This window comes from Haplochromis burtoni, unplaced genomic scaffold (genome assembly GCF_018398535.1).
Source record: "Haplochromis burtoni strain Fernald_Lab_line unplaced genomic scaffold, NCSU_Asbu1 Contig_5, whole genome shotgun sequence".
NCBI lineage: Eukaryota > Metazoa > Chordata > Actinopteri > Cichliformes > Cichlidae > Haplochromis > Haplochromis burtoni.
In genome coordinates, this window is record NW_024582366.1 from 3,351,759 (window position 1) to 3,364,828 (window position 13,070).

Below are 13,070 nucleotides of genomic sequence, written 5' to 3' on the forward strand. Positions count from 1 at the left end.
ATAAATAAATAAACGTCTTCTGTAAATGCCGGCTGAGTGTAGGCGTTTCTTGCACAGCTGTTACAACTGCAGTCACTTGTTATTTGCTCACTCTATGAGATAAAACAGACATCTTCAGCCCATCTCAAGCTTTCATGTAGCTACTGAAACATGCACTGAGGTGTCAGTGCTTCGAGTTATGCACACATTAGCAGAAAGGAAGTATCCTAAACACAACCTCAGGACCCCCCTGAGGACTGAAGCCTCCTTCCACACATAATGATGGGAAAGGATTTCAACTGAGATAAAAGGCAGTTACCAGTAGCAACGACTCATTTTCTTTGGCAGACATCAAACACATAATTCAATTCACCAAAAAAAACTATTTTAACTCCTGAGTAAATGTCTGGTTGTAACAAAGTTGGGGAGCAAAAAGTGAAGCGCGGGTGTGAAAGTCAGAACTACTACTCAACTTCTTAATCCCATAGATCTGACTCCTGCAACAGCAGATCAACAAGCGTCAAGTCAGGCCTATATTTGATTTAAGTACAGTGGCCTATCTTATCAGACTAATGTCATGTTAGGGATATTTAATAAAGAAATACCAGCTCTAGAGGTTCTCTAAAATTATAGTGGCTTTTATCAGTGCGCTTTACTTCATACAAGTGTACTACACTCTGCAAATAACAGAACCTTATTCAGGATGACAAAATCATGTGCATGTTGTCAAAAAAGCTATTTTCACTAAAACGATGTGAGCTGAAGATTACAAAAACGCACAGTGCAGGAAAAATGAAGAGAAACACTGCTTACCTGCAGTGCAGCCTGGAGGGAGTAGAAGAAGAAAAGAGGAGGAAAAAAGAGCAGAAGCACAAGAAAAGAAGAGACAGTTGGTTAGGAGTGTCCATGTACAGCCAGACAAGAGAGCAGGGTGGGAGCCAGACCACATAAAAATAGCATCTAGATAAATTGAGGGAGGTGAAGTGGGGGATAGGTGCTCAAGGACAGGCGGGAGCTGGCACACGTACCATCAGTGACTGGGTAAAACAGGAAACAAGGCTAAATAATGAGACTGAGGGGACAAAAGGAAAGATGGAAAAAAAAAGGATGTCAAATGAAAGACGGGGCAGAAGAAGCTTTGCACATGCAGAGACTGAAACGAAGGTCACTGACAGGCAGACAAATGAACAGAAGCCCAGCAAACAACAGCTGGGTAAGGACACAGGCTGTCTGGAGTTAATGATGCTGTGGGATGTTCAATTAAAGTTAAGAGCAAATTTACTGCCACCACATAATGTAATATAACGACCCACATCCTGTCGAGGTTTTTGTCTGCTGTGGGTTTGTACTCTGCTATCGGAAAAATACTAGGATTAAAAGCTAAAGAGTTAAAAAAAAAAAAAGATCTCATTTGAGAAGCTTATCTTTACTTTTGCCAAATTTACTAATTATAGGCGAAATATGAAAAGCATGACTCTGGACAGAGACATCGAAACCAAACCTTGTTTGTTTGGAAATGGGTTTCTGTAAGCTATCAATATTGCACGGGTGTGTGGCTTAGATGCTCCACAGGGATCACCTTACACCTGAGGGTGGAGTCCTACCTCCATTCATTCAAATGATAAACATGTTTCTATAAATAAACCAGCATATTAAAGTTGTTTTGGGAAGAATTCACTTTTTTAAATTGACTCCAACTCCAATTATAAATCCAATCTAACCATTTTACTGACCAAGAGTCGCAGCAGGCCTATTAGAGCTGAGGGCAAGAGGTAAGTGTAACCACTCGATCACAGGGCTCTACCTCAAAGTGTTTTTATACATTTCCCCCAAATGTTCATATTTGTACATAAGTTACCCTGAGAATAAGGCTGGACGCCTTCACTTGTCATTCGTGCTTTTCATTCACATTAGTGCAGCTAATTATGGTGTTCTGTGGATTGAAGGTTATTTTCGTGAGCAAGTGCTGCAAACATTTTTGCACAAAATTGAGGGAACAAAATAAATAAATAAATAACACCAGATTTTGAGTGTGTTCGCACCTTTTGTTGGATGGTGGAGTGCTTCTGCTCCATGTCCCTCTTCTCTTTGGCAGCATCCACCACCAGCTGGTCCAACTGCAAGAGACAGAACAACCAGTAAGCCAAGCACACCGAGCCGACCGGTGACAAGCGTTTCATTCAAAACGACAAAACTAAACACTAATTAAGAAAAATATCTATTTATTTCGAATTAAGGATTGAATGATCCAGTGCCACCACATCTTTAAACTGCACCTAAAAGGTCGCGTGAGCATGCGTGCGTTGATGATGCTAACGCCACTTTCCACGGGCCAGACCGAGAGAAACATGCTTTTTCTCCTCTAACCAAAATGGACTGCTCTGAGGAGAAATTAGACGGGAGATGATTAATTCTCTTTGTCCCTGTGAGCAACCGACACATGTGGAGAGGAAAACAAAAAATCTTTTGAGCTGTGAAGGAAGAAACATTTTTTTTCTTATTCTTAAAGGCTTCAGTGAAGCTCTGGAGGTCACTGGGTGATGCCGAAAATATGCCAGTTTGCCTTGCAGCACTGAAATTCTGCTCTGTGCGTCTTTATAGTCTGTCGCCGCAACGTGACCTAAATTGGCATCACCAGCCTCAAAAACAAAAGATTCAGTATGTGATTGCAGGGCACCGATTTAAGGGCGAGCGGGGTTCAAAGTTTCATCAAGCAAATTTTGCAGCAATTTTCTGCTTTGTATCAATAAACTAGATGGAAATTCATACATTTGTTTCCTTTCTTAAAGCAGAGTATAATAAACGTGTGGTTTCTTTTACAAAATACACACAAACATGTTACTATCACACAGTTTCAGAGACGCTTTGAGGGAGCTGCGTGTTTTGTTGTGCTCAGAGAGGAAATGGGTGGATGGCTGAGCAGCAGGCTGATAACACAGATGGGAAATGTTTTCCCTGTTGCCTCTGCAACAACTAGTCCGGTCCGGCTGGAGCTCATGCCATCTATCGAGGCCTGTCTTTATTTTCAAAGATGCATCTGTGCGTAGCTCTCCTCACATTTTGTGACAGTGACTCATATTGCCTTTAACATCTTATCTTCTCAGGCCGAGACAAACGTTTGTCTCTGCTAACATCAGTTTGTCATTTACGGACCACAGCCGTCAGATTAAATCACTCCTGACATGTAGCTGCAATGACAACGTCTGTGATTCATGGAAAAGATATGAAACATCTTTCTGAATGAGCATTAAGCTCACGTGTGTTTGATCCTGAGGCTCTGTGTCACGGAAACATGAAGTCAGCAGTACATTTATGTCTAGAAGCAGCATTACGGTTTCAACTAGCGGTGGAAAAGCGGCATGTTTGACACGAATCACTGTGAGCTGTCAACCGAAGCCAACAAAAAGAGAACATCAGCAATATCAATTCAAACTCTAAGTCATGTGATCTTGATTTCACCTCCCTGTGAAGCTACTGTCTACACACCAGCTCACATTTTCAATAAGTATTTAAGTCTTTGGTTTTCATCCTCCTCTGTTGTTCCATTTTTCTTTTTTTTTTTTAAGTTTCTAAACGTTTCCAGGTATCAACGCCCCCCCGCAGCTGCTTTTACTCCAGCTCAGGGTTTATTCATCTTTCTAATAATTTACTCGCACTCTTGATGACTTTCTCATAGTTTAGAAGCATCGCGTCATATTATCAGACCTGTTGGCAGCTCCTCCACACCTCCCTGCACAGCCTCTCCACCTTCTTCAGCTTCATGATGGAGGTATAATGCACCGTCCACGGCCGCTGCTTTCTTTAGCACGGCCTTTGATCTTCCTCTCCTTCTGGTTTGTGCTGCCCCAAATTCAGCACGACAGGCTTGTAATCCACAGCACAGTTAAGCTCTTCCTTGTTCATCCACTTGAAAACAAACCCTCTGTCTCTTTCCCCCCCTCCCTCTTCAGGGTCTTTTTCAGTTCTGTCCTTTTTTCCCCTTTTCCTCACACAACACTCTCTTCTCTCTCCGTCGGTCTTTCGAGTCCATGCCTTTCTGTGCTTCTTCAGTCACATTTAGCTTCAAGAAGATTACACTCTGCCTCTTATCCTTTCCTAAAATCTGCTTTTCAAAGAGGTCCAGCCTTCTTCGCTTCTCTCTCTTCTTTTTTTCTGTCAATGAGAATTTTCCAAGTTCAGAACACAAGGGTAAGAAACCACACGCTTCTTCCCAACCCAATTAAGAGCTGCTGAATGGGCTCCTCAGATCTGGCTGTCAAAAAAGTCCCCCAAAAAATCCACACTGCATTTCCTTCTTTCACAGTTTGGCTATACGTTCAACATGCTCCTTATTTCTCTACTGCTCTGCCTCTTGTAACTGCACTCCTTTCTCCTTGGTCCTGGTCCTGTTCTGCTGCTTCAGCCTCTGAGCAAACAGCCTATATATTCCACAGCCCTGCTTCTTTCACTCAGCTGACTGTCAACCCTCCGAGTCGAACTGTGGGAAAACCCATTCCAGCTCACAACCTTCTTCCTCATTCCCGCTAAATGTAAAAGCTTCACTGTGATTACAATCTTCAAGTAACATTCGGGCTCAGAGGAAGGGCTTTGTTTATGAGAGGATGCACACAGACACACACGAGGGTGGAAACTGAGTTGACGAAAGTACTGCAGTACACACAAACCCACACATATACACGGACGAGATAGAAACACAAACACAGAGGGAGAAGAGTGGCGACCTCAATTTGCAGCTGAACTTATGGCTGGGCAGATGCCGGCATTTTCGCATTGTCATTACCAGAAATACTAGTTTAAAAATACACACACACAAGTTAAAATGAAAGGTGACAGCAAAGCAGATGAGCATGACAACAATGTGAAGAGATGAGTTTCAGAGTAAAGTGTTGCAACATCTCCAGAGGCTTGGTAATGAACTAATCATTTGATTCAGGTGTGTTGATCTAAAACCTGGAAGACACCGGCCCTCGAGGCCTGGAGTTCCCCACACCTGCTCCAATGGAAAAAGAAAGACAAGCAAACCTGTTTCTTTAAGCACCAGTTTCACTTTAGCCAATTAACGCCAATCATAAAAATGTAAATGCAGGACCGCATGCAGGAAAACTGAACAGAAAAAAATAATGTAAATATCAGTCTTTCCCTCATAATATAAAGCGTTTACTCTTTACAGTGCACTGTTATGTAAACTTGGAAAGCAATTATTCTGCTGCTCTTCTAAAAATAACATCACGAGTTTACGATATCTTCCAATTAATCAACAGGCGTGGCTGAGCGACGAGCACTGCAGCGGATTCGTTTTATGCAGCGCATCAAACTAGAAAGAATAAAACCAAAATAGCAGCGAGCTGTACGTACGCAAGCCGAAGGAACAAAAGGGAACAACGGCAGATAGATATATTTATGTACAAATATGAGCGCCTTTTTAACTGTGGCTGTGTGTTTGGATCCATCAGTGTCTGAAAGTCCTGGAAGATTTTTATATTTGGATACAGGTAACGTAGGAACACACCAACCCTAATTATGGGTGCATGTGTGCGCAGAGTGTAGCCTGTACCTGCCCTCCCAGCTGTTTCATAAGAGGCTGCAGTTCACTGAAGAGGTCATAACCTTGGTGGAAAAACGTCAGATGGGCGTACATGAAGGACAGCATCTATAAAAAAAACAACAACAATGTGTTTATTAAAACACTTAAGAGGAAGAAGGGTCTTTCCATCTCCATTCATCAAATTTAAACAGAAAAAAAACCCCAAGTGACCATCACAGGTTTGTCTTTCTACTGGAAAAAGCTCATTCTTAATAGGAAGCATGCAAAATTTCCCTACTGTAAAAGGTCCCTTAAAATCCTTTGTCTAAAAACACATCATTTTTTAACTCTCCCTTGGACACCAAGTAGGAGTAATCATGGTTTCTCTTTTCTGAACTGAGCAGTTTCTGTTTCAAGCCTGCTTCAAAACACAACGACTGGCTGCGATTTCTCTCTACAGCTTACCGGGGCTACCCTTGGAAAAGCCTGGACTCTATACTAATAGTCATCAAACACCAGCTTTATTGATATATCTCGAGGTGTTAAATCTCATCATTAAGAGTGCAGGAGAGGTCCTCAAATAATGGAGGGAAAGAGCTAAAGGAGGCATTTTAAATTTTCATTATCTAGAAAACTATCTGAGCTCAGTCCTTCGAAATCATTTAGGCCGAATATCTCATCTTATGGCTCTAAGAACTAAGGGCTATAATGAGTTAACACAGGAATATTTGGATGTATTTGTCTGATCTCTGACAGCAGATTAGGAGGCCTGAAAAAACCAAAAGTGTACAGTCAGGGGACTGAGAGTTTATTTAATGATAATGAAGCTTACACATTTTCATCTGTCTTGCTCCTTTCACTCAGAGCAGGTTTCTGTTAATATTACATGTAACATTTGGGATTTTGATGAGTCATTTTCCCAACTTGAATCTTCCTATTTGAATTTTTCCAGGCAAATCTGGTCATGTGGGAGGCAGTTGATGAACCGAGAGTGAACGACCCAGAACAGAAAGCTCATTTCATTTGAGAGAACGAGTAAACTTACTGATTTTAGGATCTCCGACCTTCTCTTGGACTGTAGCACGTTTATCTGAAAGTTCATAAAAACCAAAACAGTGAGAAGTAGGGATTATTATGAGAAAATATCTGGGACAATGCGGTATCTGACAGAAAAATGCAGAGAGAGAGTAAAAAGTGGAGTGGAGATGGGGGGGGAAAGACTTAAAGAGCGTGAGACTGAACAGAAAATGAGACGAGCTGGTGGAGATGAAACAAAAAGAAGTGCCTGAGAAAAATCAAAGAAAGCTGACAGGCGTGAAATGACTACTACTGAGGCTGGATAAAATCGCAGCGTTTCATTATACCAGCACCAGGGGGAGCCCTCTGCCTCATGTTTAGGGATGTGGGTTGAAGCCTGTCTCACTTTTCATCTTCGCCTCATCGCCTCCTGTCTGTCCGTCTCCTTCTGTGTGTGAATGTTTGTGAAGAAGGCTCTGCCATTCGTCCAGACTAATTACCGTCGTCCTCATCTGGCCTTGGATTTTCTCATAGCTTAATGCTGCAGAGCAGGGATGTGTTGTGGTGGATTGTAAAAACAGATGCTGATACTTGGCTGTTTCATGTTACTGTCAGTGAGTCTGCTGTGTGACAGCAGAGTCACTGACTGGGTGTGGTAACACATTTAGCTAGTGGGGAAGGAAGGCCAGCTTCAGAAGTAATCCCACACTTCGCTTCATACTTCTGAATTAACCTAAGTCCAGCGGCCCCTTTTTGTTTGTGTAGTGAAAACAGGGTCACCATGCTTCAATACCCCGGAGAATAAAAGTAAAGGAAATGTCTTTTATGGTCAGCAGTAATTTCATGGCTGCAGGTTTTAAGGCAATTTTCTCAAGCGACTCTAACCACACTTGTGTTTATACACAGATGTTAACTCCCATCCTGGGGAGGAAGCTTATTTTTTTCCATCCCCAAACCACAACAGTTGACGCATCGCGACTTTTACAAGCCCCCCTCCTTCTCGATTACAGTCAATTAGTAGCTTTGACCAAAGCAGCACCTCTAAACGATGGTTATTTAACTCTCAGTGTGCAATATAGTGTCAACACTACAGCCGCAAGCAAACTATCAGAGCAGTTATTTGGAAATTGGTTGGTAAAGCTGCAGCAATTGCAAACTTGTGGGAATGTAACATTCAATTTGTCACGTTTGGTTTGTCAAGTTTTTACGCACAAACAACTTTCACTTATCTCTAATAGTGGTGAAAACAATAGAAGTGGTAACATACGGGGGTGCGGGGTGGGTTACTGAGCGAGATGCTTTTCCATTTTTCCAGACTAGCAGCACACTTCGCCATCAGTGAGCCAGGAAATCCCTGAAGTTTAATATTTTATGCTGCAGCTCTACGTGGCACAACATAGTAAAAGAGACATGCTTCACTCTTAAACCGCCGTGAATGCGAGTCTGGCTTACAACCTCACTCATATATTTTCCTCTCCCGCTACCATCTTGCATGTCACTATAAACTGCGTACTGTATAATCAAGCACAAATGCCACAAAGATGAAAAAAATGAACTAAAAAGCACAAAAAATAAAATAAAATACAGTTAAAGTCTGTCTCAAATGTTTCCTGCAAGCACTGCTGCAGAAGTTAGTTTTTAAAGTGCTGACAGCACTGCCCAAATGTGAAACTTTAATGGAGACCCATTTAAAAATCAGCTGAGCTAGCTGCTAGCTTATAGATTTCCTATAAGCACACTAAAAAGCGAGATAAAAACCAGACTCGTTTCTCACAGCCAGGACTCTTTTTTTATGAGATGGTGATTATAGAGTGGGCCACTGGAGCAGACTGCCAAACCTATATTAAAACCTCCAGTTTGGTTTCAATTCACCATCTCATTTGCTCAAGGAGTGAAGGGTGCCCATACAGCATTGTCTGTTCTTTTGGGAGGGAGTTTCAATAACAGGGCCGCCAGCTGCCTTATCAGAAACCACAAAGCATTCATCAGCACTGCCGTGGCCGAGAGCAGAGCTGATGCATTCAACGGCACAAAAGCACTGAGTAAGGTTACAGCAGAAAATATCTAAGTGGCTTTGACAGAGAAAATGAGAAAGAAAACGAGCAAAAGGAGACGAACAACATTAATTCAAAAATGGATTTTGGAAACTGAAGAAACTTTTCCGACTAACCAGGTTATTAAACCTCTTTCTGAGTACTTTTTTTGTTCACTTTGGATAAAACAGAATCAAACACAGCATTCCTGTGCAAAAATAGCATTTTTTAATTAAATGCTGAATAATAAGTTCTCATCCAAATTCTGAACATGACAGCGTGCACCTCAGCTTTTTTTGAGATCCATACTTAAAAGCTGAATGTCAGCAATCTGTTGCTATATATAAATATAGTCTGACTGAAAACTGCCTCAGTTTCAAGTCAAAATCTCCCTGAAATAGCACCGCATTTCTTTTTTTAGATCATCCTACGTGTAAGCATAAAACCCTGTTACTGCTATTTAAAATGCACAGTAGGCCGCATGTCAGTGCAGCAAAACAAACTTGCATCCCTTGCTGTCATTCAACATCCAGCGGGCCGTACCTGTAAGACGTAGTCGAGGACAATGTGCCGGAAGCACTTGCGCGTGGCAGTGAGGATGTTGGTGGCCTCCTCCACCTCGTGCTGCTTGTTACGGGGAGCTTGGGCATTCTTGATCAGCGCCGTCTCCTTTTCCTCGCTCACTTTGTCAAATTGCTTCTTGGCTTCTTTGAACTTACGCAGGTCACTTCAAAGGAAGAGAGGTTTATTAGTATAAACATGACAGCAGATCCTGGGTTTTTCTGCGTCTCTCAGGGCACTCCGGCTTCCTCCCACGGTCCAAAGTGAAGCAAAGCTTTGGGTAAACTGGTGAATCTAAAGTGACCATAGAAGTGAATGTGAGGTTATAGCCTGAACTGTATGAGCATAAAGCCAAAGGAGCTCAACATTTAGTGTCAGAACTCAAGAGACACGACAGCTAATGTCACATTTTAGACTATTTAACATGAGAAAGACGAAAGCTTGCACTGAAAGACTGAATTCTTACCCTAATTTAGGACAAACTTTAATGAGTTTCCACAAAGAGTGGGACTTCAATAATCTAAGGTCCATAGTTACAGGAATCTCTGAATATGAATGAGCACGAGAACGGTCAGGCAACAGGAACATGTCAATTTAAAACAAAGGCAAACTCCTTGACCTGCTTCTTGTTAACCACATGCCCCACACTTATCATTTGCAGCCATTTTCCTGAGTGAGATTAAGTCACATTTGAGCACCACAAGATACTGAGTAAAGTATAAGTGCTGCTGATGTGGGTGTTTAGTCCTGATGTGCCAGAGGCAAAAACTGCTAATCCTTATAATGAAATAAACCAGAGAAGCAACTCCTTCCTGTAATTATACAAGCTGCCCAAATTTCTGAGCTAAATTAGGAGAACTGAGGAGGATGTTATGAAGCCTACATAGAAATAAAAATATTCTCTTATGCAATTTAATGACAATGCTGTCCGCATCATCCTGTAGTGTATTTACTCCTGAATATTTTGTGTTTGAAGCTGTGAAAGGTAAGTTAACCAGTTTTTACTGTGGTTAATTAATACTCACTCTTTGACAAAGGTTTGAAGCTGCGTCTTGATTGATCTCTGGGCCTGATCGAACAATATCTGTGAAACAAAAACAGACAGAAAGACTAAGAAAGACTGAGTGACTGCTTCTTCCCATTTGAAGAAAAGGTTTCTCTCTAAACATGTCGAGGAACTTAAGAAACAAAAACCTGACAATTTTATTCTCTTTCTAAGCCCCCGTGTGATTTCTAAGTTAGTTTTCAGCATCTGCTTAGGAGGACGTTTGTTAACATCACAGGGTGCAATTAAGCAGCTAAATTTACTCAAACGCGCTGACTTTGTAAACTCCCCTCATAAAGACACAAACACGAGAAATGACGTGACTCGTTTATTCTCGCTCATGAGTCATACCCTCATTAACCTGCATCCTTCCTTAAAAATGAGCTGAACCAAGCAAAAAAAAAAAAAAAGCCAGACGAATACATTAAATAAGGCTTCGGCGCATATCTGTAGTCAAAAACAGACAATATGAGCAGTGTGATGTGGAGAGGCCTTCACTGACAAACAGATTGAGCACTGTGAGGAGATCACGTGCTGAAAGATCGCTGAGCAGCAAAATCCTATCTGACAATCAGCTGATGTGACCGCAGTCTCCGCCAATGAGTAACAGTCTCAGGCTGTTAGGGAACAAGGCAGCTAAGTTAATATCTCTACTAACTAGTACTAAACATCCTGGAATTGCCGTCTGACCTAAACATAGAACTAAAACTGTGCAGAAGCCAGTTTAACCAAACCTGAAAGGCAACAAACATCTCACTGAGGTGACAACATCTACATTAGATGTAAAGCCTTTAGAAACTATGTAACCATGTTACTTCTATTCAACTGTAAATTTTGTATTTCAACTAGCAGTAACGATCACAGTGCAACGCTAACGCCTGGAGGCTCAATCAGGACATGTTAGGCAGAGGTAGTGGAGATAATTCCTGACAAGGGGAATCTCTAAATTCACTGTAGAGAAAGTCCTAATGAGAAGCCCAACAGAGGAAAGTTTCAAGCGCCACCTTAATGCCGACCAGAGACTGACAAGTAGGGAGTTTAAGAAGGAAAGGAATAATCACATAATTAGATCTCTCCTACTGGGCTCCTTGAAGAGTGGGGAAAAGGCATCATGTTGGCTTATTTTAAATGATCTAGCATGCAACACATCTGTTATGGTCAACATTATACTAAAGCTCTTCACCTGTCTGCGGGATGAACTAAACACACAAACACTTTACACCAGTTATGGATGATTTATTCCAACAGATGGATTTCAACCCACACACACAACCAGATCTGCTTATGACATCATGGACAGTTTTACTCCAGGAATTATTTTTATTTTGTAACAAAAGACAAGAAATCCCGAAGCGTTTGTGACTAATGATGGCTGACAATGAATAAAAAAGGAATTTATTGCAGCTGACCCAAGGAGCTTTTTTTAAAACCACTGTTTACAATAGGCATTGTTTCCTGTGTGTTTTTAGCAACACCCTGCTTCACATATTTTACAGCAATATGAAATCTTCCCCCAGGAAGATGCTTATTATAGCCACTTTCTTCACATTCAGCCACCATAGTTCAGTTCTGTGCTAAGCTTTTAAAACATGTTCACTGGACATTTTCTGCTTCTCTTTCTCAGCACAAGGATTTTTTTTTTTTTAAACGATCTGGATTTTATAGTCACTTGGGGGAAAAAAACATGCATCTGGTTTTGGTCAGCGTACCGTGTGATAGTTGATCATCTCCTGCAGACTCTCGGCAAACTTTGTGAGACTGGACTGTGAAGAGAAGGAAGAGGACAGCCATGAAGGCAGGCAAAGAGACAAAGCAAGAATAAAACACAAAACAGCACAAGGTCAAATATAATTAAAACCAGTGGTTCAAAATGCCTGCTAAGCCACAGCTGCAGGGACAAATGCTCCTCAGGTATGAGAGAAAGGAAACCCTGGTGTTTTTGAAGCAACAATAGCACTTTGGGAAAGAATTCTTTTGGCTAAGTTACACTTTTCAGATACACGCAGTGGCTCAGCTTCAAACCTAAAGGGAGAGGCGGTGAACAAAATACACAAAGGCAGCCAGGAAGTGCTTGCCTCGGCATGCAAAATTTATAAGAGAGAACAAAACAAAACATCTGACCTCTGCGAGACCCAGTGGACAGTGCGAGGTTCTGCTAGCCCTCAGTTTTCAAACTTGGATAAATCTCACCATGGATGCAGAGTGAAGCCCATTTAGAGTGATCAAACAAAGAGCTAAAGGCTTCTTCACATCTGGGGACTCTCATGAAGTCAGTAATGCTTTTACACCATCTGTGATGTTTATTTTACTGAGATGTAGAGTTTTCAAAGTTTTACTGGATATTACAGGAGGACTGTCACAACACAAGCTGGAGAAGAAGCAAAAAAATACTTCAAAGCATTTTGTGCAGATAAGATCGAGCAAAATTATATTTTTGTTTACCTCAATGACCTCATCTTTGGTGGACTGCTGTGCAAGCTCCCGGATCCCATTAACAAACTGTTTGTTAGCTGCGTTGTAGGCTTTTCCAGCATCAATCATCCCGATACACAATTTCACCAACTAGAAAGGAAAGCGGCAGACGTCAGTGTTCGAGGGGGTAACGGAGAAATGAAGAAATGCATTAACAATAGAAACACTTCAGTGAACACAAACTAGGAACAGTGCTAGAGATTTCTTCAGGGCATTGTCTCTTATTAATAACAGTGGAGCTCTGCTGCTGAAAATAGATTTGGGATTTTTTGTGGAAACTGGAAACGCAGAGAAAAGGACTAAAATATAAGATACTCAGTGCTTACTCAGTTTATTGGTAATTAACAACAGCCACTTCTTTCCCTTCTGACTCATTGAGGGCAAAGATAATTCCAGGTTATGTAAACTCCCAACAAATTCTGGCCACTCTCCATCTACT

At 41.5% G+C, this 13,070-nt stretch overlaps 1 protein-coding gene across 2 annotated transcripts in view; it reads right to left on the reverse strand.

Moving 5' to 3' along the window:
- The window catches only part of LOC102296768 (arf-GAP with coiled-coil, ANK repeat and PH domain-containing protein 2), a 49,817-nt gene that overhangs the window by 17,172 nt on the left and 19,575 nt on the right, over positions 1-13,070 (reverse strand). For both annotated transcript variants that reach the window (XM_014333189.2, XM_014333188.2), the window contains exons 3-10: positions 12,602-12,721; positions 11,869-11,922; positions 10,140-10,198; positions 9,097-9,280; positions 6,549-6,593; positions 5,534-5,629; positions 2,022-2,096; positions 793-804 (exon numbers count right to left, since the gene is read on the reverse strand). In XM_014333189.2, coding sequence (XP_014188675.1) covers positions 793-804; positions 2,022-2,096; positions 5,534-5,629; positions 6,549-6,593; positions 9,097-9,280; positions 10,140-10,198; positions 11,869-11,922; positions 12,602-12,721 — 645 coding nt within the window. The remainder of the gene's footprint in view (positions 1-792; positions 805-2,021; positions 2,097-5,533; positions 5,630-6,548; positions 6,594-9,096; positions 9,281-10,139; positions 10,199-11,868; positions 11,923-12,601; positions 12,722-13,070) is intronic.